The sequence below is a fragment of the Ptychodera flava genome, chromosome 5 (assembly GCF_041260155.1).
Source record: "Ptychodera flava strain L36383 chromosome 5, AS_Pfla_20210202, whole genome shotgun sequence".
Taxonomy (NCBI): Eukaryota; Metazoa; Hemichordata; class Enteropneusta; family Ptychoderidae; genus Ptychodera; species Ptychodera flava.
In genome coordinates, this window is record NC_091932.1 from 22,329,448 (window position 1) to 22,356,690 (window position 27,243).

At 37.6% G+C, this 27,243-nt stretch overlaps 1 protein-coding gene across 1 annotated transcript; it reads left to right on the forward strand.

Moving 5' to 3' along the window:
• Window positions 1-772: 772 nt before the first annotated feature.
• On the forward strand, window positions 773-19,944 carry LOC139132534 (uncharacterized). The gene is made up of 9 exons (XM_070698843.1): window positions 773-838; window positions 8,076-8,306; window positions 9,479-9,697; window positions 10,072-10,296; window positions 10,719-10,937; window positions 11,312-11,536; window positions 14,096-14,314; window positions 17,730-17,969; window positions 19,540-19,944. Exons 1-9 carry the CDS (start codon window positions 784-786, stop codon window positions 19,758-19,760), a joined length of 1,854 nt encoding a protein of 617 aa, XP_070554944.1. The 5' UTR covers window positions 773-783; the 3' UTR covers window positions 19,761-19,944.
• The last annotated feature ends 7,299 nt before the right edge of the window (window positions 19,945-27,243 follow it).

Sequence of the window (27,243 nt, forward strand, 5' to 3'; positions counted from 1 at the left end):
TGACGCCGTATGTTGTGGGTTCGAACCCGATTGAAAACTAGCCGTATTTGTGCTTATGGATCGCACTAAGCCAGCAGATACTTGTAAATAATAATTTGCGTTGACAGTACTCTGCCATAAGTGATTACTCAAACTTAACTTCTGTGGAAAAGATCCGTTCACGGGATGGAGTTTACAAAAGTCACAAAATGTAATGTTGATATGATGACATCGGAGCTGCTTTTAGATTGTTAAGCGTCAACCGTGTGTACGATAAGTAAACCAAATATTTGCATCGATATTGATATCAAGAATGTATATTATGAACTATAAACATATTTAATGTACATCTACATAAATATTGCATGTGTTGAAACCAACAGTCGCTACTCTTGAGAGCTTGCAAAAGTTGACCATCCTTGATACTAAATCATCCAATAGGCGATACTCGCTCTGAGGCTGTAAAACTACTCTGCATAAATTTAGACCTTTCTACATTGTCAGTCCTCGTATTGTTGCACCTTCCGCAATGTTTTGACGTTACAGTTCTTCATTTACGCTGGCCAACCGAAAACGCATCAATTTTCAGGATGAAAAGTTGACCTTTAACGACTCATTTCTACCCCACTGCCGCCTTTGCAAAGTAATTTGCGCTCGCAAAGTAATGAGAGGGTAATTTCAAAGTACTTTGTAAAAGGTCATATTTTGCTATGTATACCAACCAATCACTTTCCATCAAGTAGGTGCTTGATAACTTTTATAAAGTGATCCCGCAGTAGGATATATTAAATCAACAATTTCAGTATGGAACTCTTGTCGGCTCTTTGCTTTATCGTGGTATCCTGTGTTTCTTTAACGGGTAAGTAAAATTAAGTATGTTCTCACTCGAATTCGGAAATATTTGAATTAATGGCCTAGGTTTTACTGTCGAGAGGGACACTAATGTTTCTAAATGTCGGAAACTATAATGCCAAAACAGCAACTTCGTACATTTTCCAATATCTCAAGGCAAAGTCTGTGTAAAATTGCAAGACTATTTTTGTGATAATAACAGTTACAACGAAATGCGAGTAGTTATATGGCGGTCATTGAATATTGCAAAGAGCTGAACTGATTATTCAGTGAAACACGTTTCCAAACAAGCTCAAATTATTTAGAATAGTTAACTTAAATTTCAAAATAACGAGTAATACACGTTCACTACTGCCCAATTTAAACTTGCGTTAGATTCACTGCTGTTTCTTCAATGAAATATCATGCTTAACGTATTACCTTAATAGTAATGTGTGAACATAATTATTTTGATTTGTATACTTTAATCTTTTCGCGCGTATGCCATATCTTATTTGTGTCATACTTTTGATGACGACATACTAATCAGCCCAATTATTTAGTCATCATTCTAAAGATTTAGAGAATTTACCACTGTTATTCACACGGTGAGTTTGTTCACCAGCTATGGGTCTTGGACCAATAACAGTAACTGTATTTCCTGTCTTTATCATAGACAAACGTGAATGTTTTCGTAACTATAAATGAAGAGGTCCGGCTGCGTTGAATATACCGCGTAAGTGCAGACCTACCTTGTGCAAAGGAGCTGCTTTCTTATTACTACAAAAAGTCATGTTAATCATCTTATTTGAACCTTCATACGACTTAATACAGTTCGAACTCGGCCGTGACTATGCGCATCATAACCACAAAGTTAACCGAAATAAAGTCACTCAATATATTTGTATTCCATGGAAATACATGGCAACGTTTGATGAAGCAGTGTGTCAGTTATGCCGAGTAAAACTGAAACGGCGCTCAAGAAAAAAAAGGCGGTTTAAAAGTTAAATGATATGCCTTAGTTGTTGAACCATCTTTACGTATGGACAAAGCGGCAAAATTATGTTGCGATCTGCCGCGAATTGATTGCTTACTTGGCATTTTTACGCAAAGACTTCGAAATATATGACTGTTTAACATCGGAGTATTTGTTAACTTTTCCTCGCATCTTTCCGCGATCATAAGCATACCCTGACTACTTTGTGATTTTCCCTTTGATTTGAGCCGAAATTTTAAGATGATAGAGTTGTATGCATATTCACTGCTCTCAAAAGGCGCCCGGTGGACATAGGAGTAATTTACAAGTTGTGACTATAGTCTGAAATGTAACAGAAACAAAAGTATGCGGCTGGCTACTTGGTATATATAATCCGTCATGCCATATTTGTTCTAGGTTTATCAACATCATTAATTAAAAGAAAATAATTTAAGTAGAGGTATAAAGTCAGGTGCAGTTGTTTTGTCTTACCTTGTTGTGCGATGAAATCCAATATACAGGCTTACGCCTTCGTAAAACGGATGTATCAAGCATGATAGTCTTTCTTTTATTTATCAATGGAGGCATTTCATTAATCATTGTAGATACTTCAATCGATTCATAGCCTTTACCTTTAGCTCGTGCTGGCAAACGATTCGCGGACGACACTAGACATCATTTCGCATGGAGATTAGTTTGCGTCAGACCAAAGCAAAGTCTCATTTGATGGGATGTGCGCGAAGTACATAAAACTCGGATTCAAATAGACAGCCATGCACAATAAATTACCGAGGTTACATATGTGTAGCGGTATCAATATTTTAAGTGTTCCCGGCAACCATCCATTATGTTTTGATTGATTGATTAATTAATTCATTGATTGATTGATTGAATGGCTGGCTGACTGACTAAATGACTGACTAATTGATTGATGGGTTCGGGAATCCTAAGGGAAGAAGTCCCATTAGAGGTTCCTCAAATATCTCAAAAAAATTTTAAATACAAAATAAACTATGTTGCTTGGCTTCAGTCTGAAAAGCGATTGTCAACAACTAGTCATCGTAGAGGGTCGGTTACTTAAATATGATTTTAACAACTGTAGAACTTGACCATGTTCACATGAATGACACAGGAATATGGTAAAAAATTCATATGGTGTTAAGAGCCACTCTTCTTCCGTTGTTGCGCAACAAGTGTATCTTTTACAGCTTGAAAGATGTGGTAACAGTGATAAAGAATTATTGCTGTGATGGATATCTTCCATTTGATTAAGCGAGAGTTTGAATTGTATGGCACACGTATCCAAAGGCCATTGAATTGCAATATTTTTATTATTGAAGTAACCTTCCAGCATAAAAAGTTATTACTAAAAATGTTGTGACCGGCGGTTCTGTACGGTGCAAAGCTCAGTGAATCAGCTACACAAGTCAACCAACAGATGACCAATTTTCCGTTATAAAACTTAAGCTGGTACAATCTGGCTAAAACAATTGTAGTGTTTTACAAAAGTTATATTAGCTCATAGAGTTAAATTTGCAAAAAAATGAAAAGTTCATAAATTTTAGAAAGCATGGTATTAACTTTTTTCCAGATGGCAGAGTGCTCCTACATAGTGTAGTGTAATCTGTGAATTTGACGCAGGTGTGTTTTATGTACCCGCCAAACTACTTCTTCGGGCCACCAGACACTATCAGACGTAGCCTGTCCGTCGAGACAATTTTTTCTCTCTGCCAGTATCAGATCCTTCTCTGCACACGGCACATAAACTCGGCCAGTCTGTGTTCTATTCATATTTCATTCATTCAGTTGTTTGCTGTGTGCAGACTGCTGTCAATATACCAGACAATTGGTCATCCGTGGGTTGACTTGCGTAGGTGACTAACTAAGCTTTGTACCGGACACGTCGTGAATTTTGACAGAACCTCGGGTTACATTTTTAATAATATAAGGTTATTCCCCAAATACCGGAATTTATGTCCGAGTACATCGTGCTGCGGAGGTATTGTCCGCGTAGCGTCGAGGACAATACCGAAGCGTACGATGTAAGAGGACATAAATGCCGGTATTTGGGGAATAACCTTATTATTATAAACCTTTTTAGTCCAACTTTACGAGAAAAAAGGCGAAATTAAGGCGTCTTTTGGATGCTCGTCGCGCACTGTACTGACCGATCTCGAGCAGACTGGGAACGCGTTGAGCGCGTCCGTTAAGAGCGCAGAACGGAATTTCAACCCGCGCTGCACGGTGCAAATTAGTCTGGTTCCCTGACCCATTTCCCCGGTAGAGGGCGTGGGGAAATATAGGGTCAGGTATTCGCTGATCACTGCGTCTCACGTGACTTGACTAGACGCAGCACGTAGTAAGACGCAGATACCGGCAAACCGCCATTTTGAAATGAGACCTAGTTTTTGGTCTCCCGGAAGTTGTTAATTGCGCATGCCCGCACATAGTGCATCATTTTTTGTCGGGTGCTTTTTAGTCTAATCTGGTAGCTGCCAATATTTCAAAACTTGTAAGAATGGTAATTAAATCCTTTGTTAAATTCTAGCCACGTTCGCATCATGAAACTGTGACAATTTTAGCTTTACTTCCGAGTAAAATTGAACAGCCAATGACAGCGCCCCATGATTCAACCAATCAGATTTCGTAATTCGATACATGGCGGTTTCCCGTTACCTGCCTCTTTGTGCTTGTCACTGAGGCGGGGACCAGCCCAGGGTCAGGTACCGGGTAGCCATCTTGAACAGAATTTTGTTCAAGATGGCGGAGGTTAGTCACCTGACAGAACATGCTACAACAAATATGGCTGCTACCATGAAAACGCCGGTCATAATTCGACTGGATCAGAATTATGTTCGAACACTGGTATCCGAACCAAAAACATTGGCACACGAGACGGGAAACATAAACTGAAAGGATTAATCCAGAAGTACGGGAAATAGAGGTGATTGAAGGCTGGCTGTGATATCGCTGCAGTACTTGTTGCGTGTATCGAACGCTCTAGGGTCATTGAGGTCATCGCCGACTGTGGCGTGACCCCAATGACCCGAGCACGTTCGATACACGCCACAAGTACTGCTGCGATATCACAGCTAATTGAAAGCAAACTTTGTTGGAACTGTGAACGAAGATTGATTTCGATGAATAGAATGGTGTCAGAATTTCGTGAAAAATGCCAGGCATCATGTCGACGTTCTAAAAGTATTAAGAGGTGTGCTAAATCACCGTGGCTAAATCATGGAGGTAGAAAGTCTTTCTTTCTACCTCCACGGCTTTGTGGTACAAACAAGAAGTTGGTGTCAAGTGAGCCTGAAAGTGCGAAACCCAAGAAAGATGAGAAAAAGTTACAAGTGTTACTTTTATCCAATCACAGCTTGTTTTATTTTAACCCAATAGCGTCCATGTTTACATTAGCCGGTACCTGACCCTATATTTTCCCATGCCCTCTACCGGGGAAAAGGGTCAGGGAACCAGACTAAGTGCAAATGCTAGAAATTGTACGTCAGCAGCATAATTTCACTCGAATTCATAGGTTTTGGACTGACTACGATTTGATTTTGGAAGTACTGAATGCTAAGACGTATATATTTCTGTAAAAATGTGAAACTTTCTCTTCTTGTTCTCCATGTTGACGTAAAAGTGTTTTGAGGTAAAAGGTCAAATAGCGTCCAATAACACCTAAAGTTATTGTACTACGCGTCAAAGTTATTGAACTCCGCGTCTATTGATACCGTAACTTACTGTACGACGAAACTCCATAAGTTACAGTCGCAGGTGTATAATAATAACTTATTATGCTGGTAGGTTAATTCAAGATTGAAAATATTTAAATTCGATGGCCCTTGGATTCCATCTCTTGCCTGGGAACCATCTATCGACATAATAAGCTGTTGCCCTTCACATCTCCACACATATCCTTTTGGGGGACATTTCGGTTATTCTTCCCTCGCATGGGCCTTGGATTCCATTTTTACCCCATTCATTGGTAATTCTGCTATTTCCCACACTTTCGGCTTCGCTGGACGGATCAAACTTTGGGTAGTTGCCTGACCTTACCTCTAGGTCATCAAATGCCCCCTCCCTCTTTAGCTCACTAGCTTGCCTGAATGAAGGAATTTTGTAGTGTAAGTTTATATACATTATTTACTTTGTTTTAAACCATAGTTTTGAGAGAAATTTTGAAGTTTTTGCATTTACTAATATTTTTTCTGTTAGTTTCCTTTCATTTTGCAATAAATACTGGTAGTTTATCACATGCAGTTGTGGTGTTTCAATAAACCATTCACTAGTATTTGCTAACCAACTCAAGTTAATGTGCACATGAGTTTATGCATCCAGGGTGTAGGCAAGCCTCATGTTGCCAAACTTTTAAATCTATTTTGACTGGTGCAAAACAAATCATCTTTGAAATTTTTGCTGTTAGCGTACAGATTTAAAACTAAAGTCATAATAAAATGGCTATAAAAGTATATGAGGTCGATGATTGTAGAAGGGTTCGGGTTTCGTACAAGTTTATTCGATAAAACTTCGAGAAAACGGTTAACGCTTGTTGGGCTTAAAAATTAGGCAGAGTCACGTTTTTCTTGAGAACATTTTGCAGGGTCATCTTTTTAAGGCGCAGCATCATTTTGAAAAACACAGGCCCTCCCTCCCTATATTTTTTGCCCAGTCTATTACCGGCAAGCACATGATGAATTCGTGAACACACATATCGCAGGTCACCACTTCATGCATACAGAAGGCGCCTACATGATTTTACAGTGTGGGTGAATCGATAAAGTGAATTAGAGTGAAAATTCATCTATTGCAGATGGTGATAAGTGAAATTTAGCACATGGCACGTGACTGTCGGCATCCGGCCCGTGGTTTTTGAATGAGACTTACCCCCTTCCGCTTATTCCCTTCCGCAAACTAGTAGCACACTGACCTTCCAATATCAATAGCTGATCCTAAACGTAAAGGTATTACACGATGCACTTGTATAGCCTAGTGCCTAGTACCAAAAAAACCAACAGAACAGGGAAGCCTGTTCTTTAAAGATAAAAAACAAAGAAATTTTCGACTCATTATGTCTGCATGAACCACAGGACTGAGTTACAATCATCTGAGTGTTCAGCAACTGCTCAAGACAGCTTAAACGTTATAATATAATCTTACAATGTAAACAATGGCAGCACAGCGTTAAAATTGGCATTGCGTTGCAAATGCACATAGTGATCATCGATTTTTGTAATTACGCGACGGAATGACGGTTATTCTTTAGTTACAACACATGATATACAGAAACTAATGGTCAGTCACTTTTAATGGGTCCTGGCCAAGCACAACTGTGGCAAAATACTTGTAAACTGAAGAATGATTCGCTTAAGTTTCATATCCTTCTGAAAGTACATAATCAGTTTTAGCAAAATGGAACAGATGAAAAGCTACAGTGCATTTCGCATCGGTGCCACAACTCAGCATATAAGATGGACACATTGCACCTACAACACAAACTATTAGCTTGGGTATCACGACACATTTCAAAATCACCGACTTATTGATTAATTACTGTAAACCCGAACGGGTCAGCATTACAGTAAACCCGCTTAGGGCAGGATTGTCTAGACATAGAACTGATGAGTTTATTACTTTATCTACAATGTAGCTGTATTTACAGTTTCAGCCGAAAGCTAAAACAAGAAAATGTGTGTGTTTTGTTATTTAGTTTCAGATGAGAAAACCTCTTCACCTCTTCAACTCTCAGCTGAAATTGTAAAAACAGTTATATTGTAGATCACATGTAATCAACTGTTCATTTCTCAGTGCAGACAGAGCGTCTCCTTGCTGGTTTACTGTAATAAATCAATAAGTCGCGGTTACTTTGAAATGTGTCGTGATACCCAAGATGATCGAATGTTTTGTACATGTTATGTGTCCGTTTCATACGCTGAGTTGCAACACCGATCTTTGGATGTGAAATGCACTGCACGTACTTCAGAGAATCAACTACACTGCAAAAACACCGTGCTCGGTTCGTACTAGCATGAACATTTTATTTTGCTTGTTTATTTTATTAATATTCAAGTAGTACATTTGATTTGACATTTTCCATATCTATTTTTGAGCAGTAATAGTGCTGCGTCTGTGCATGTCTGACTTGACGTTTACTTGGAGTTTTCTTTCTTTTTAGAGACAATTCAAGCAATTAGGAACACCGCTTACCTCGGCCATGCCATCGTACAATACTGCGTAAAGCTATCGTTTTGCCATCACACTTATCATTTCTCATACATCTTTCAATAAACAGTCTCAGGGCAGGAAAATATCGCCGTTGGAAAACCAGCTTCTCAAAGCAGCCTTTCCGGAGGTTCGCCACCAGCTGGAGCACAATGTGCTGTTGATGGAAACACAAACAGCAATTGGTCTGGCAACTCATGTACCCACACGCTACAGGAACAAAATCCATGGTGGAAGGTAGATCTTCAGAACATATACAAAGTTGATGAAGTGGTCATTACAAATCGCCAGGACTGCTGCTGTGAGTTATACGTTAATTAAAAAACTTACTGGCATTATGAGTTTTTTCGAAACAATGTTTATCAGATTTAACTGTTTATTGCTCCTCAACCTTTGTAACAGAGACTTGATTTGCTTAAAAAATTATCCTTAAAGATGCCCTAACTTTGTGAAATGTATAAAAAAAATGCCCCCACTCCCTTTAGATTTTTACCTTGGCTGCCGCAATAGGTCGTAAGAAAACTTATACAAAAATTACAATTCGGTATCGCCATCAAAACAAATTTACGGATGTGGTGTTAAGAGTTTGTTGAATTGATGTTATGTTATAATATCTTGAAATACGGCTAGTTTTCAATCGGATTCGAACCCACAACATACGGCATCAGTCGCCTAGGTGAGAGAACCGCTCGGCTAAATCTCCACTCCCAAAAAAAGAGGGAAAGATGTTCAAACTTTGTAAACTCATGGAACACTCCACTATGCATTTATATCAACGATATAACAAAAGGTCGTACGTTCAAAAAATCACACATCGGTGCAACCTTTATACCACAATGCACGACCTACTCATCCATGCCAGCACAGAGAAATGAGCACTCTACACAAAGACTAACATTTCCTTTAAAGTAGTTTGCGCCTTGAATTTGGAAGACTTAAACATTTGCCCAAACTTGCCAAAAGAAGAAAACCTTAAAAATCAACTTCAGAAATTAAGGAAAAATATTGGGATTACTAGCAAACTTTTCCATCATACTGTGCAAAACGATTTTCAAAATAAGATTGAAGCCTATGAGAAGGTGATTTACCAATTTAGCTTCTAAATTAGTTACCATGAGTGGTCAAACAAAATGTATTGCATGGATTTTGATGCCCGAATATCTATTCCCAAGGCGCATTTTTTGTGAAGAAAACACATGACTATTGGATACAAATCAACAATAATAGCCTCTTTAGCTCAAAAGCGGATAATTGAAAAAATGTGTATCATTACAGCTATGGCATACGGCCATTTGTAAACAACAAGTTTCAATACAAAAAGTGAACATTTAATACAAAAAATTACTTTCTTAACCTATTTGATAAGTGCATTGACTATCACTAGGTGTGATGTGACCAGGAAACTATCGCGTTTAAAAATAAATGATTTGAATTTACATAATGCTAACGGGTAAAGATGGTATTTTCTCCTAGCGACTCGTTTGGTTGGAGCAGTCGTGCGTGTTGGTTCGAGCGCTGACTTCGCAAGTAACACCCAATGTGGAAACACGGTCACCAGTAACGAAATATCCAATTCGATCACAATTACATTCAATTGCAGCGATGGCACAAATGGGCGCTATGTAAGTGTTCAACTCGAAGGACAAAATCAGTTTCTTACACTGTGCGAAGTTGAAGTTTACGGATCCTTGTGTAAGTAAAAATAACGGTTTTGTTTTCGTTTGACAAATAGCGACCGACAAATTCATCATTGTTCAGGATATATAATTCAAACAAACCACTCAATTGGCCGTTTCAGTAGAGAGCTCTATCTACAGGTGTGCTTACCTGCACTTGTGATTCACATCGCATCATGTTTGCTTCAATGTGTTGTTTCAGTGAAAATCCTAGCTGGCAGTATGGGGAAAGCAGAAAACAGTGAAAGGTGATGACCTATCATGAACAACATGACAATAAACAGTGAGATTTACAATTTTCATTGAATCGTTTAAGGTGCCATCTCCTATATCATACGGAATAACAAGACAACCACACTTTCCTTGAAACTTCTGCATTTTCTTTCTCAGTATCAGAAAATCTCGCCGTTGGAAAACCAGCTTCTCAAAGCAGCCTTTACGGAGGTTCGCCACCAGCTGGCGCCCAAAGTGCTGTTGATGGAAACACAGACAGCAACTGGTCAAGCGATTCATGTACTCATACTCTAAAGCAGCAAAATTCATGGTGGAAGGTAGATCTTCAGAACACATACAAAGTTGATAAGGTGGTCATTACAAATCGCAAGGACTGCTGCAGTGAGTTGTTAGTTAGCTTTCAAAAATAATATTATAAGTTCATGACATAATCATGTCCTTATGATTGGTCAACCAAAATATATTGAAAGAGGTTCAGAGTCCAATTAACTATCTCAAAGGCGCATTCTACAATAAGGAGACACGTGTTCCTTATTTTATTCCTTTCAACAGAATCAGTAAAATCGGCATAAAGTCAATATAATGAAACTTTGTGTGTTTTTACAGCTATAGTAGGCCTATAAGCCAATTGTTGAACAACAAAATCCATACAACTGCACATTAAATAGGACACGATAGTCTCAGGGTAAACATTTATGTGATATACATTTAGTATTCAAGAAGTGCACTGTTTATCAGTGGGCATTATAGTGATCAGGAAACTCTCATGTTTTAAATATAAGATTTGATCTATATTCATCTAGCGGGTCGTTTGGTTGGAGCAGTTGTGCGTGTTGGTTCGAGCGCTGACATCGCAAGTAACACTCAATGTGGAAACACGGTCACTAGCAATGGAGTAGCAAAGTCGATCACAATTACGTTCGATTGCAGCGATGACACAAGTGGGCGCTATGTAAGTGTTCAACTGGAAGGCAAAAATGAGTTCCTTACACTGTGCGAAGTTGAAGTTTACGGATCCTTGCGTAAGTAAAAATAACGGTTTTGTTTTCGTTTGACAAATAGCGACCGACAAATTCATCATGGTTCAGGATACATAATTCAAACAAACCACTCGATTGGCCATTTCAGTAGAGAGCTCTATCTGCAGGTGTGCCTACCTGCACTTGTTATTCACGTCGCATCATGTTTGCTTCAATGTGTTGTTTCAGTGAAAATCCTAGCTGGCAGTATGGGGAAAGCAGAAAACAGTGAAAGGTGATGACCTATCATGAACAACATGACAATAAACAGTGAGATTTACAATTTTCATTGAATCGTTTAAGGTGCCATCTCCTATATCATACGGAATAACAAGACAACCACACTTTCCTTGAAACTTCTGCATTTTCTTTCTCAGTATCAGAAAATCTCGCCGTTGGAAAACCAGCTTCTCAAAGCAGCCTTTACGGAGGTTCGCCACCAGCTGGCGCCCAAAGTGCTGTTGATGGAAACACAGACAGCAACTGGTCAAGCGAATCATGTACTCATACCGTGCAGCAGCAAAATTCATGGTGGAAGGTTGATCTTCAGAACATACACAGCGTTGATAAGGTGGTCATTACAAATCGCAAGGACTGCTGCTGTGAGTTGTTAGTTTTACTTTTAAAAATGCTAATATTAAAAGTTCGTTAGATGATGACAGGTTTTTGAGCATTTCAACGAAAGTAAACCATGTATATTCTAAATAGCGGTGTCCATGTTAGCCCGTTTTAATTCTCGAAAGTATTTTTAACTAAAAAACATATCCTCATTGTGTTAAATTTTATTTAAGTTTAGCTTATTCAATTTTTTTTTAATTTGCTATTACAATGCAAGACGTTCAAACTTTGTAAGCACATGGCACACTCCATCCATGCTTTAATATATTCCACCTTGTAACAAAAGGTCACACCGTTTACACAAATCACACTTCGGTACACCGTTAATACCACTATGCAAGACTTGATCTCCCTTGGGAACACCAAGCAATGTGTACTGTACACAAACGATCAAGTTTCCTTCAAGGTATTTGTGTCTCGAATTTAAAGACAGCCCTATTCAAAATAATGCGGTGTTTCCAGTCGGGTTCGGACTCACAACATACGGTAACCAGTCACCTAGAAGAGAAGCAACTCGCTCCAAATCCCCACTCACAAAAAGGAGTGGTTCAATAACAGAGCCTATAGCTGTTACAACTTTTCTGACTGTGACCTCTCCACACGTTGTAGAGTTCCAAAGTACTGACTCTCGTACACTCACTATCACACATCGCACACAAATTTATCGAAGCAATTAATACATCACTTTACTGGGCGAAAGAACGCCTCGGGGACTATCAACCCATGGAAGAAGATACGGTTATTCCAATCGGGTTCGAACTCACAACATACGGTATTCAGTCACTCAGCAGAGTAACAGACAGAGCCGCTCGGCCAAAGTCCCCACTCTCAAATAAGAGTGGATCAATACGGCCAGTTTTCAATCGGACCCGAACACACAACACACGGCACCAGTCGCCCAGCCGAGAGGCCACAGACAGAACCGCTCGGCCAAATCTCCACTCCCAAAAAAGAGTGGTTCAATAGCCGGCTAAGTTGTTACATTTTTCTGACTGAGACCGCTCAACACGCCGCAGAGCCCGCGAAGCACCCACGCACGCATGCCCACCATCACACATCGCATATACACACTCTATCGAAGCGAAGAAACGAATTTCATCGCTTTAACTGGGCGAACGATAACCTCGGGGACAATTCTGTCCACCAGCAGTGTTACCAACCCAGGGTAGAAAATACGGCCAGTTTTCAATCTGACCCGAACCCACAACACACGGCACCAGTCGCCCAGAGCTTACAGTTGTTACAATATTTCTGATTATGGTCCCTAAACATAAAGAAAAAATCACGGGTTTCTTTGAAGAATTCGGTACTATAGCCACACTTGAAATTTTAAATGGCTGCAGTACCTGTTTATTCCATTGGAAAAAGACAATTTTCGACTTTCTCGAAAATAAGCCATTGAATCTTAACTTACTCAATGAGCTTCAAAATTAGTCTCACTGGGTAGTCAATTAAAATTTATTTTTAGAGTCTAGACATCTACCCCCGAGGCGCATTTTACCTCAAGAAACACTTATTCTGGAAAGGGTTCATTCTACAGCAGTCTCATTAACTTAAAAGCAAAACAATACATATCATATATTTCTACAGTAAAAGCATATACCCATTATCCGATTCAATACAGAAGTGCATGTATAATATAATGCAATGCTTTATAGGTGATATAGTGATGTGCTTATAGCTTTCAATCTGAAAAGTTAACTGTTTACCACTGAGCATCGTGAGATCAAGAAACTCTCATTTGAAAATATACTTATATTTCTTGATTGAGTAAAGTCAGTGACTTCCGACAATAATATTATATAGGGTTCAGCCCTTGGTGTCGCACCAGAGGTTAAGATTGGAAGTGTTATTTGTATTGATTCAAAAAGAGAATTAATCGTTACTTGCTGTATACGTTTGAATGACAACTATGCCCAGTTTACCCTCTGATAAAAAGTTCACGTACACGATGTCAGACCCTGCTTCAGGAATAGATTTTCTGAAATTTGTAGAAATGTCGAACAATTTTTACCACGATAACAACCTATTGTGTTTAACAAGGGACGTATTGTGCCATCATTATCGTTGCAATAGTAACTGTACTACCACACGTCCCTTTGCTAGCTGAAAACTACAGCGTTCCATCTAAAAACGGGCATTTTTGCATCTAGTTATTGACACAGGGGGCGCTTTTATAAATTCTATCCCTGCATTCTTTGCGTATGCCCTCATTCATACGCACGACATTTTTCTCTCCTTTTCTGTTTTTAGGCGCGATGGTAACGATATTTTGTATTTGTGACAATTGAATGATAATACTCACTGGCTAATAAAAGAAATATTTTATTATTGGCTAATAAAAGAGAGAGATTTTATAATTGGCATGTTATAAAATAATACCTTGCACGTTTCGTATTTGTTTATTTACGAGCACTCAAATAAACATGGCGGCGCCCATAAAATTAAGTAGAACGAACGAGTACACATTCAAACATTTGATACAAGTGAGATTAAATGAGTTCAAGTTTAGTTTTGAAGCATAAACTTTGCTTTGCTTGCAGCGGAGCGTTTGGTTGGAGCCGTTGTACGTGTTGGTTCAAGTAGTGACATAGCAAGCAACAGCCAATGTGGAAATACGGTCACAAGCGATCAGATAACCCAATCGATCACAATACCATTCAATTGCAATGTTGGTACAAAGGGACGATACGTCAGTGTTCAACTTGAAGGAAAAAATGAGTTCCTAACACTGTGCGAAGTTGAAGTTTATAAGACTTTGTGTAAGTACAAAAAAGTGGATTTCTTTTATAGATAACGTATGTGTCATAACACATATATACAATGAGCATATGTATGACAGGTTAAGAACATTGATATATGTCAACACTGTCTTCAGTTTTATAAGTGGAAAAAATAACGTTTTTTTTTTCGAAACCGACATATCCAACTGACCCTTTGTTTATTGAGCAGCATCTAAACCTCAAGTCATTTATGCCTCCAGCAGAGGTATAAGATTATACTGTGACCATGTTAACATTTCAATTAACATAGAATTTCACTACTCTGTAATTAAGAGTATTAGCATGTTCGCGTACTATTTTAGATGATCCCTTAACATTTTTTAATGGATGGGACACACAGAGCATTAGACCGGCTACATAAAAGTGTTAGGAATTTCAAATAAAAGGGGTATATACTCTTTAGATAATTTTATACGTTCCCTATCTTGCAATAGGAAGTTCTAAACACTACTGATAACAATTCTAATCTCTAATGTGTCTTTCTTCTCTTTAAATTAATAATATCGATTGTATAGGCTAGTTAGTAGTGTCCCGTTAACGGAAAACCCGAACACTATTTTTAAGTCTGAAATAGTAGAAAAATATAAAGACTCACAAAGTTCACCATCAAGAGATTTTTCAAAGACTACATGTAATATATGGTAATATTGATCATAATTTATTTGAAAAATGTTGCATATGTTCAACTTCAGAAACAAAATTGCTGATCTTGAAAATACTGAACCAGCCATTACGTAAAAAAAAATCTACCGACCAAGTGAAAAGGGAAGTCTCCATCTTTTCTACCACCCTTGAAGAGGTTTCCTTAGAAATTTAACATACAATGTGAAAGTATAGAACGTGGCAAAATACTTCAAAGAACGAGAAGTACTTCAGAGGTTCTTGGTTCTTGAAAGGTTCATGAAAGTGACAGAAAGTCGCCGTAAATAGAAAATGCTAATTTATACACATACCTAAAGCGCGATAAGGTTATCAAATAATAATATTAGTATTACTATAAGAGAACGTATACCAAATGTTAAAGAAATTTACTGCTCTTCATTAGAAGAGGTACTAAATGGCAAGGATATATTAACAAAGAGTCAGGGAGTGTTCTGAATTTACTTCCAGGGTGACGGGGGTCGGAGGATTTTCTATTTTACTTGTGATTTTTTTCCATTGGCCCCTATGTTCAATTATTCGAGAAAATGTGTGGCCCCCTCATATTTCCTGATTTTTTTCCATGGCCCCAAATATTTACATGCTTGCTTACGTACTAAGATATTTACAGTCTGACAAGTTTATCAAACTTTGCAGGTACAATACGGTGGTCATTTACATTTTAATGAATGATACAACAACACATTTCAGACAGAAAAATTAAGTGGCCATGAAAAGTTTGTTTGCCTCGTATATCAGAAATGAGAAAGAATTTTTATCATCTTTTTATGATTTACCGACACTAGCAAAATTGACGTTCACAAAAGCGCGATACTCTGTTTAGTCTGTCAAAATTCCTCCAGCCCCCCCCCCCCCAAGTTAATTCTGAACACTCCCTAAAGGCTGATTTAAATAGCTTTGTAAGATAGGTAAACGTTTTATTTTGATGAGCCAGTACTTAAAATCAACTGTCATTTTTTGCCTATATGGTCTACTCTCATAAGCAATTCATTATTTAAGAGAGATGATTGTAAGCCTATAATACCCGTATCTGTCTATCGTGGATAAAGTAAATATCTCCCGCTTTGTTGTCTTTCGCCCGTATTCAAACTGAAGTAATGTTAACAACCTTTTTTTAGCCGTGGTGAAAGTATCGTCCAACGGGTATTTCTAGTTTTCCAAATTACTTTCATATCGAGTAAATTTGATCGCCAACGTGCAAAGCGAATTGAGCCATTAAAATTATCATGTAACCAGTGCTCACTGAGTTTCACAGTTTCCTTCAGAATAGATAAAATGCATATCAACAAATTTACATGTAATATATAGAATGCATTACCAACAGTGCGTACGTAAAGTGTACTTAGTTGCAATGGGTGATAATTTGCCCAAACAATTCTACACTGGCAACATTGAAACATATCATTTTAAATGTAATTTATTTTGTGTGCGTCTCTTTATTAAAGAAACGGAAAATATCCATTTTTGTTGTCACTAAACCTATTAAATTCTATTTAACTTACTTTTAGCCATAGTGACACCACCACCACCAACACGCCAAACATTACGGATAGAAAACTCAACACCGTTGGAAACAATACACTGTACACCATAGACCCTACAGAAACTTTCTCTTTGCCTACAGTCTAAGAGTAAACCGAAAACAACGAAACAATACCACTTGGATCAAATTATAAGACAGGAAACGCATAAAATGGTTCATTTTTCCTTAAATCAGAATATAAATCAAATCCTTGTTTGATTTATTTTCAAGTAAATCTCATATATCACCGCTGAACTCGTTTGTTATTTATTTTCATCTTGCACTCAAGATGACCAAGTTAAGATGTTGAACTGTGACACAAATGTGACATGTTATTAATCATGGTTGAAAAAAATCAATGACAATGACGTAGTCTTTGAATATTTTACATCCACTACGATCCCAATGTTAGAACGCGAGTATATCCATTTTCGTGTCATTACTCCTATCCTCCAAGCTATCGTCAAATCGATTTGACCATTCAAAGTTATCTCAGCATGATCTCTCCAAATCACGTCACTCACTGTCAAGATGAAAATTTACAGTTTACTCAGGTTGTTACAGCTTCTCTAATCAAAAAATAAAAATAGAAATATATATGAAATGGTTTTCGTATGGTACGGAGACAAGTATGGCCAATATTGGTTCAACTACTTTCTTAGTATATACAATAAGATATAATTTACAGAATGCTATGCTGAATATTGTGAAGCCATTAGAGGTTGCAATGCGTTACCTCTGTGTTCCACTCACGGCAATGCTTTCCGCACTGTTTATGAGAAGTTGACGTTTGAAATCATTGATATCGTATTTATCACCAGCTTTTGCTGCTCAAGTATCATCTTTGGTGTCGTAGATCTAAAAAGATTTGATGCACTGATGTGAAAACTTTTGTTCATATTGCTAAGATCATTAACTTCACCGACGTTATTCGTAAATATAACAGACTTTCGGTACAATTATAAATGAATGACTGGATTAATAGATATATAAACGAGGAAATGGAAAATCATGTGCTTCTCAAATATATACTGGTCATCAAATGAACAAAGTCATGGTATGTTGTGATGTTTCTGAAAACATTGAGAAGCGCAGTTAGTGACTAGGTTCAAAAGCTTAACTCAGCGTTGAAGAAAAACGATAGTGAAAGGCGTGGATCACCTGAGGTCAATTCCTTTATGCTAACACAGTGTATTTACCTCGTCTTTCTAGCATGTAAGCTTCCTGCTAGTCTTCACAACGTCGCACAGGGCAAGCCAACTGTTCAAAGCTCAGACAAAAAACGGAAAAATTCTGGATCTGAGAACGCTGTGGATGGAGACTTTAATACCAATGCTAAGATAGGCTCGTGTTCGTGGACGGAGAAAGAATACCAACCTTGGTGGAAAGTTGATCTTGGACAAACTTACAACATTTATGAAGTTGTCATAACCAACAGAGAGGATTGTTGCCGTAAGTAAACAGATCGCATTTGCTAAAAGATAGTCGAAGGGGATGTTGTCAATTTGAGAAATTCACCAAAGAGGAATTAATATTGAGAAGCTGTGCATGTACCCATTGAATGGCTACTAGTCGTGTTGTTTTCTAAAAGAGTCGATCCACCCAATGCTAGAAAATTGAAACATTTGTTTAAAAAATCATAAAACACACATCATTTTTCTTCCGAATCTGTTTGTATTATCTTTGGTGTCCGATAAAGTATGACTCCTCAAGAACACATAACATCCTGAACCGACTCCATACTACATTATAGTAACATATACTTACATAAACACTTGAAATGGTTAACAATATGTAGCTGACTGCAATGCAAAAACTAGGTGTTCTGGTGTTCTTCATTCAGATATGGGCTCACATGATGATCACTCATGCATGCTATCACTATGTAGGGAGTAGGTTATGTGACAGAGGAATAACAACTCATATTTTAAGACTGTTAAAACTCACCAATAACAAACCATGTTAAAAAAACAATAATTTATATCGCATATTTATCACTGCATGCAATCTTATTTCCCTTACCAATGCCATAAATAATCGAACCTCTAAATGATCCGAATATGTTCTTCAAAATGGGTTCTTTACAGAACGCTGAATCACAGCCTATAGCCTGAACTTCCGTAATATTAAAGCAACGCTTATCTAAGTCAATTCGACAAAGTCAATTCGACAAAGTCAAAACTTTTAGCTGAAAATGCATTGAAAAACTAAGCGGATAATTACCATACTCATCACTTAGCATTTATTATTCTTTCAAAAAGCGTACATACCGTCAAAGGAACACGTGGTATAGTGCTTATGCATTTGAGGATTGTGTCCACACAACTTATCTAATGAATAAGATTTTGAGTCTCACAAACCCGTTGCCTGCAGCTGGCTACTAGTCCATGGTGATGTAATTGAACCAACGATTTTATAATAACTTTTATACATTCAAACAAAGCGGCAAACATTTCCCCGTCTATAGTAATGTTGAACTACAGATTTTGGTTATACTTAGTTTAGTCACATTTATCTATTGCAACACTGGTAATAATATTCAAGGGCATTTTCGTGATCGTCGTAGTGTGATCGTAAAATTATTGATAAAAGCAAAACCTATGTGTGCCATATACCAATAAATGTAATGATCGCAGAGCAAGATTTATGTTTACCTGACAACTTGAAAATAAATTGGCTTCTAAAAGACCACGACCTGCATTCATTCATTCATTCATTCATTCATTCATTCATTCATTCATTCATTTATCAACTCCTCGCTCCATTTCAATAAATTTATTTATTTGGCCAGTCACTTTTCTATTCACTCACTAATTTGGTCTTCAGCCCAATTATTCATTCATTCATCCACTCTCTCAATTAATTCTGCATTTAATCGTTTGCCTTTTCAAACAGAAAATAATTCAGCTTATGTTCTAAAACGAGCAATTTAGAGAAAATAAAAGATGAAAATTGATAAATTAATGTTACTTATGTACACAGTGATTGAAGTATTTATATCAATCCTATATTTAATCTTAAGCTTTCCGACTGAAGAATGCCGAGATCCGTATTGGTAATAGTGAAAACTTCGAGAATAATCCAACTTGTGGAGAGATGATAGTTCGGAAAATGCTCAAGGAAAATCCAGTCCATGTCAGATGCGGCCGTGAGACTCCAATGCAAGGGCGATACGTCAGCGTACAGGTGATTGGTAAAAAACAGATGCTGACCATGTGTGAGGTTGAAGTAATGGTTGCCTAGATGTTATGTCCATTATATATTAAAACTGTTTATAACTGAAAAGCAACATAATTATCAGTGTATTATCACATTTCAAGGGTTACTGGTATAGGGGTTCTTTAGACGAATTTTATTTGAAGACATGAGTGTATTTTACCTTTTGCCTTGTTCATCCTCATTCAAAATAAAGAATTATAATAGCGTATGAACTCTTTGTCCTAAAAAGTCATTTCATCACAAAAAACCCACTTTCTCGAGAGAATTTGAATGTGTCTTTAAATTTCACACCATTGGAACTAATTTGTGCTAATTGGATAGTGAAGTATCGTCGTTTCAACCTGATGATATAAGCTAATCTGGATTTTTTTTCTGTTATACACTTGTTTTTATGAGTTGTTTGTAATATTGCAACATTCAGCTATTGGGCACCTAACACTTTTGAGAATGTGAACAATATGAAGATCGGAGTCTCCAAAATTAATTCCAATCGCGTTATTTGTGAAGTGTTAGATGTAGAGAAAAGGTAGCTTTTGCCGGATTAAAATGTCTCTATCAGATCACAACACCTGCCGCTGTGGTTGACTTCAACGCTGTTGATATATCAAGGATAACCATTTTCAAATTGAAGAGGCTATGTGACACATCGCTACGCATATCTTGGAAGGAGGAGTAGACGCGTTACGTTACTAACGAATGGTATTTTCGGCTTACTATTCCGATTCATGTAAGGACGGAAACTTCTACTTTTTCTTGGACGTTATACTCGTTTACCTTACTAATGGATACTCGGGATCTTCTTCAAAGTATAGACTATGCGAAGTGGTTATAAGTTAGTTTCAACCACAAAGTATTTATTTCTAGCGAGACGAGCTTATACTTGCTAATATACCGCTTCTCCCTTATCAAAATATGACTGGCTATAAAGAGGATAAAAAGCACAAAGTGAAGAAGAAAACAGCGATATCCACGAAGGACATGCTTTTTAAACAATGCCTCAAAGGCATAGCTTCAACAATACAGTTAGTATAAATTAAACATAAAATAATTCATCCGTCATAAACATATATATACAGCTCTTGATCTTCAATTTACAAATCGTTATTAGTCTATTAAAAAACTGACAAGTTGCAAAACAATCACCTTAAAAGTACATGTTGTGACTGCGGCGTCAATCTGGAATTATGCAAACCGTATTTTTCATATTCTTCGAGTAATTCAAACTTTTGTTGTTTTCGCCAAGGTATACATTTGATATAAACACGTGCTGCTTCGGCTTCCGTTATTTCCGAGATAAATTATTATCAACCTGTAGTGTTTTAAATATCGATTTCAATGAACACTCAGATAATGATCATCCGAAGTAATGCGTTTTCGATATTTAGCTACAGACATACAAATATATTGAAGTAAGACTGAATATCAGGAACCAGAAAGCATAATTGTACTCTTGTTTGTTTAAACTATAAAAATCATATATCTACGGTGATTGTCCCACTAGTGTTACACTTTACGAGCACGTTCGCCTAAACGTGTAGAATACTGAAACCTAAAAGCAATATCACAAGTAATTATGACTACGTAAAGAAAATTAAATAGCCTTTCGCATGTCTGTTCTACATACACGCAACTTCTGGTTAGTACCTGATTAAAACGTTGCACTTACTGAGCGAATGTAATTTTAACCGCATTTGGCTCGACGGATTGTTGTAGGACTGCATTTCTCTGTTGTCCAACTATTCAACAGACAGCGTGATGTCAGAACCTTAATGTGAGCAGGGCGCAGCCAGCGGTAGAAATAATGCAGGAAATCAAACCATCAGGCAAAAGTCATCTTATTTTTCAATTCGGTTATATTTGACTATTACGACTTATGTGATACGAAAATTATGTCCGTGGCCATAAAATGACTCGGTGAATCTTACGTGTGTATAAATATTTGATGTTGTGACAAATTACAATACATAAATATCGATTGCTATCAAAGTAGGGCGTAAGATACCCTTTTAGCATACATTTAGCCGCAGATTCATGGTTCAAACGATGTAATCTACTTGGAACAAATACAATTTTGCACCACAACATTGTAAAATTACATAACATAAATGAGATCACTTGTGACAAGTACAATTTACTGTTGCACAATTATGTATTTTATTTCGCCTTGCCATGTCGATGGTTATCTTGTTAAACTTTTCAGGGTCCTTTTCAATGTTGAGCCTTTCTTCAACTGATTGTACTCCAACTGATCGTGTTACATTCATAATTCTTGCACACATCCATTTAATTCACATTGCAATTGAAGACGATTTTGTGTATGACACGTGATACTGTATTATTTATGCAAATAACTTTCATGGTACTTTAGCCTCAGCCAAATGCGATGTCATAGCTAACATATGTTGGACAACTATTTCTTGAATGCCATCGCTATCGTCGAAAATGAGTATTTATAACTTTTTGTTCAGAAAAAAAATGGTTAAAGATTCATTTATTTTTTTTGTCCGGACAGTTAGGTCCAAATAATGTAGACCTAGCCATATTTGAAAGTGTGGGTACGTTTTGATGGTCTTGTCAGAGTTTCATTGAGCACATTATCATGGCAATTAAAATGTTAAAATTAAAGTGTGGAAATGTTTCTTGGAGAAGTTCGAACAGTTGTCTCAAATTTGGTATAACGACAACACAATTTGTGTTCCGATCCAATATGGCCATTATGGTGCTACTTTTGTGAAGAGTTACAAACTATGCCCACCCTCATTCAACGATGGCACAAATAAAGTACACCATGACTTACAATTCGTTCACTTACAATGTTGCATTTTAATCTGTTTTACGACACTATCACATAATAATAATGGGTTCTTATATAGCGCATACATCCACAAGTACATTTTCACTGGACCTAATTTGATGCCACTCAACTCCCTGGGCAGCAAACAACAGCTCAAATGTGCAGTCAATCAGCGCAAGAGAGCTAGACGAACACATTACAACCACTGTCCTTCCAGGTACCCATAACTCCTGGGTGGGGAGAACTATGAGGAATAAAGTGCCTTAAGACACAACACCATAGCCATACCGGGGCTCGAACTCACCATTCTGGCCACTGGGCCATGATGCCATATGGGTAATTGTTGGCCATCACGATTTACAGTGAGTCCCAGGGTGTTCACTTTTTATGCGAGTTTCTACCACATCAGATTCCTAGCCTTTTTATGCACTCATTTGAGAACTGTGATCACTACTTTCAGAGAATCAATGTTTCGGCGCATGGAGACACGTTCATTAATCAATAGAAACTGGCAGCAGCTGGATATATTCTTCTGTCACACATACTGGTATTTTTAACTGATTTAATAAAAAATACAAAATATACCAGTTATACCTGTTGTCGTTTTAATTTTACGTTTTTTGACAGTGTCCCCAGTATAGGTGTCTTGGAAACTCACTGGTCTTGATTGACCAATATACTTTCTGCAGCTGGTCTTTTTCTTTCTCGTAGCAGTACTGAACTTAAAAAGTAGGCGATGGACAACAACGCAAATTCTGTTAATAACAAAGAACATCAACTCATTAACAATTCGTTGAGCATGACTTTTTGTATTCTGTATTTTACGTCTATGTGGCGAAGTTTTGCATATCGATTTCATCATCAGCGGTATAAATAAGCTACGATACCATCTTTCTGAATATTTGTCTGGTTTTTTTGAATTTTTATTTGGCACGCCAACAAAAATGATGGTATGACAACTCACGACCTAAATAGCACGACGGTAGTGGTGGATTCACGTTAGACGATCCTGTGTCAACGGTCACAACTGATGCAAGGGCAAATCTACAATATCAGGCAAAAATCTAAGTTCTTTGTAACTCTAAGCTGAATTTTTTTTTATTTTTTAAAATATTCCATCCTCTATTTGCGGTGAACCCTCTCCCGACCCATTCGTTAAATATCGAACACCTGTGTTTGAAACATAATTCTATTTTAATTTTTTTGTGAGTGAAGATTTGGCCGACTCGGAACGGTTCTGACTGTGGCTTCTCTGCTAATTGACTGGCTGCCATATATTGAGAATACGAATCATGCACGAACTACTACACCTCCATACACGAGTTTAAATAAATGTACTGCATTTAAAGAGTAGTGAAAATCCTAATACAATGTTCGAAAAGTAACCTGATTGATTATCGACTGAGGGCGTTTACCACAAACGAAACCTCTATGTTTCGCTTGGCGTCTACTGTGCTGCTGTTTTAGACAGGCGTGTACAAGTGCACATGTTCGTGCCATACAGTGTAGGGGCAAGATTATTTTGCAAACACTTAATGACGCACTTGAAGAAGAATATGCTGTCCCGAAAATAATTTTCTATGAAACAAATCATTAACACTAACTGTATCACAACCGTATATTGAAATCAGCTTCGCATTTTTAACAGTTTCAGTATAATGTTACATCAATCCTATTATTCACTCGTAAAAATACAGACGTGTCTGACTGCGAGTTCATAATTCATCTGTTCTTAAACTCTTTTCATTCTTGCCTCCGATTGCCTAAGGTGTCTTTTCGCTCAACCGTCAACTATATACTGTATGTCTGTGCGATCACCTGACAGCGTTCACTGCAGCTGTATCAACCGTGCAGCAAGAGCGGGAGAGACGCCAATCTTCATCGGCAGGGCTGTCCCGCTTGGCCCTATCAACAATTATATTCGCTGAAGAATATAATAAGGTGATGCAAATTATGAGATCCTGTTTGAAATATTTTTTTAATATTTTGAAGTTGAGTTTCTTATCAAAGACATGTAAATATGACAATTATCTAGTATTGGAAAGAACAAACGTACATTGTACTTTGATTTAAACGAATGTCCAATGTGTATCGCACACTTCTATATTTTCTTCGCATTTAAGAGGTCAAATATTTCATTTTGTCTGAAAAGGCAACAGCTTCATCCTTAGCTCTTAAAATAACATATGAGGAGATGCAATAGTTGACTATCCGAAATCAGGGAATGATATTCATAAAAGAGCTCCCTTTCTTAGAACGTCAGCAAATTACTCACAAGGTCCAGACGATATCAAGTTAGGTTTGTAGACAGCATGATGAACCGAACGAATTTATGATCAAAGTCGTGACGAAGGCGACATAAAATTCACATCTGCTGAAACCTCGCAATGTAAATGAACACGCGTGTGTCTATATTAAATACTAATAGTACGCCAGTCTAGGCACCATTTCCTCACATAATTTACGGACATGTGGTGGCTGAGGAACTATTGTCATACCACAAGGACCAACATTTTGAGATTGTGGCAGATCACCCGTGAATCATGTGAATTCATCGCCACCTTGTACATGCACAGAAATTCACTTTGAAACCTAAGCGAGTTTCAAGGAAGCTACAAAGGCTGACCGGCTTTGGGGCCATTTCTTTTTCATTCAAAAGAAAAACGTAACGGTACCAATTCAATTATAATTCTAACTGGCATGAAATGTACAACCCTTGACAGAGGTAAATACATGTAAAAGCCAAACAGTGTGTGTCAGGATACAGATGACAATAATGACATGTAAATTTGTTGTTTATTGATATGCCATTCTATGAGAGTTGTATTACTGTGATAGCGGATTAGAAGCTGTTACGTATGAAGTTGTTTTATAATTTTTTTCGGGAGTAAGATATTTTAAAACTGTGGGAAATACCCTGACAAAACATTTATTTTTGCATAAAGATGAGGAATTTCCTTCTTGGAAGATGCAACGGTGTAGCATGCAAAGTCTTGGTTATAGAAAAATTAAATCTAATAAGAGCACTAACTCTTTTGCGATCTACAGCTTCATGTCTCTACAGAATATAGAACTGTATTTCAAAGTAAATGGTTCTGTAATTGAGCGCGCCCGACATGTACATGGCTTTCTGTGATATCATGTTGATTTGCAATGTATTGTACTATAGTTGATACCAGGCAAATTTTCTAGATATGTATTTTTCCGTTGATGAAGCTATAAATGAACAATCATACAACCTTTCTGTGTGCTCGTATTACTTCTAGAATTGTTTACTTTTACTGAAAATAGCAATGATGGGAGGACAGTAGATGGCCTGAAAAGTGCAACATTACAGATGAAAGTGCGTTAGTCGATGCTGGGTTACTGCTGCCGTCATAGTAGATCTGCCTGGTACATTTCACTCAAGATACCGGATCTCTTTCTAGCTCAGTACTGATTATTTATACGGTAATTTCAAATATCCACTCTTCCGTTACCGAACGGGTCTCTAAGGACAAGCAATTCCATAGATAAGAGAACAAACAAAAAGGGTTTGGTAAAAGTTTCGAAAACAAAATATGATAAAAACTTGGACAATTATAATGTAACTATTCAGGTCCGTTCCTTTATTAAATAAGTTCATAATCTTTTGTGTAAAACACTTTTTTGCGTTGTTTTTAAACGGCTCCTTGTTGGTTATTTGCTAACTTGATACGATTATGAAACGATTGTCATATGTCTTGGGTTGCTAAATACGGTACTGCACGAGGGCTGTAATAGTTTTCAACAAAATATGGAAAAGTGCCCGGTCACGTGACCGTAGTGTCGTCTGCAGCTTTGAAGCAATGGCGGGTGATGAGCACCCAGGATGAGCGACGAGCCTTTCTCTAAAACAGCAAGATTTTCCATTCTAACAGCGTCGGAACTTTATCAGCTAATCGACGAAAAATATTCAGGTGTAACCAAGGACGTTGCTAGGCATGCTTAGAATATTTTTTGGAAGAAAGTTGTGCTACTTTTACCCCTGTGGAGATGTCGCTACGTTAACTTGTCATAATAGATTGTTGCGGTGCATAATATCAAAACACACTAAAAACATAACATAATTCGACATGAGCCTTTTGCGTGTAATAAAACACCAATAACCTGGTCTTTATTCGGGCTATAGCACCCGTTTATTACCCCTCGTAGCCGTGTGTTACCAGAAACACATCGGGAATAGCGATGTGTTTGTGGTAACGCATGGCCCGTCGGGGTTTTAAACGGACGCTGTATCCCTCATGAAAAGGTAATAGGTGTTAATAATATACCATCATGCCGGCTTCCGGCGAATTAGTATGTGAATTTGATTTTCTTAGAATTCTATACGTTACACCCTAATCAATGGTAAGAAAGTTCTGATGGACCCACGTTCAGATGATCCTAAAACTGTACAGCTAACCGCAAATACACTGCAGGACATGTTTTCAGGCAAAATGCCTAAGCTCTTCCCAGCCCTCTGCATAGACAGGAGTCACAAAAGCTATATATCCGTGGGGGGAAGCAGCAGACTTGTAGATGCTGCCTCTCCAGGGCCAGACGACAAGTCTTCATGTTCACGGTTCTTCGAATGCAAATGTTAAATCCTGACAATTTTGTCAGCAAACAAGATGTCACAAAAGAGAGCAAGATGAATCAAAGCAGACTACTCGATATCTAGTCGATTTTCTTCCGAAATGTTTTTCGACATTT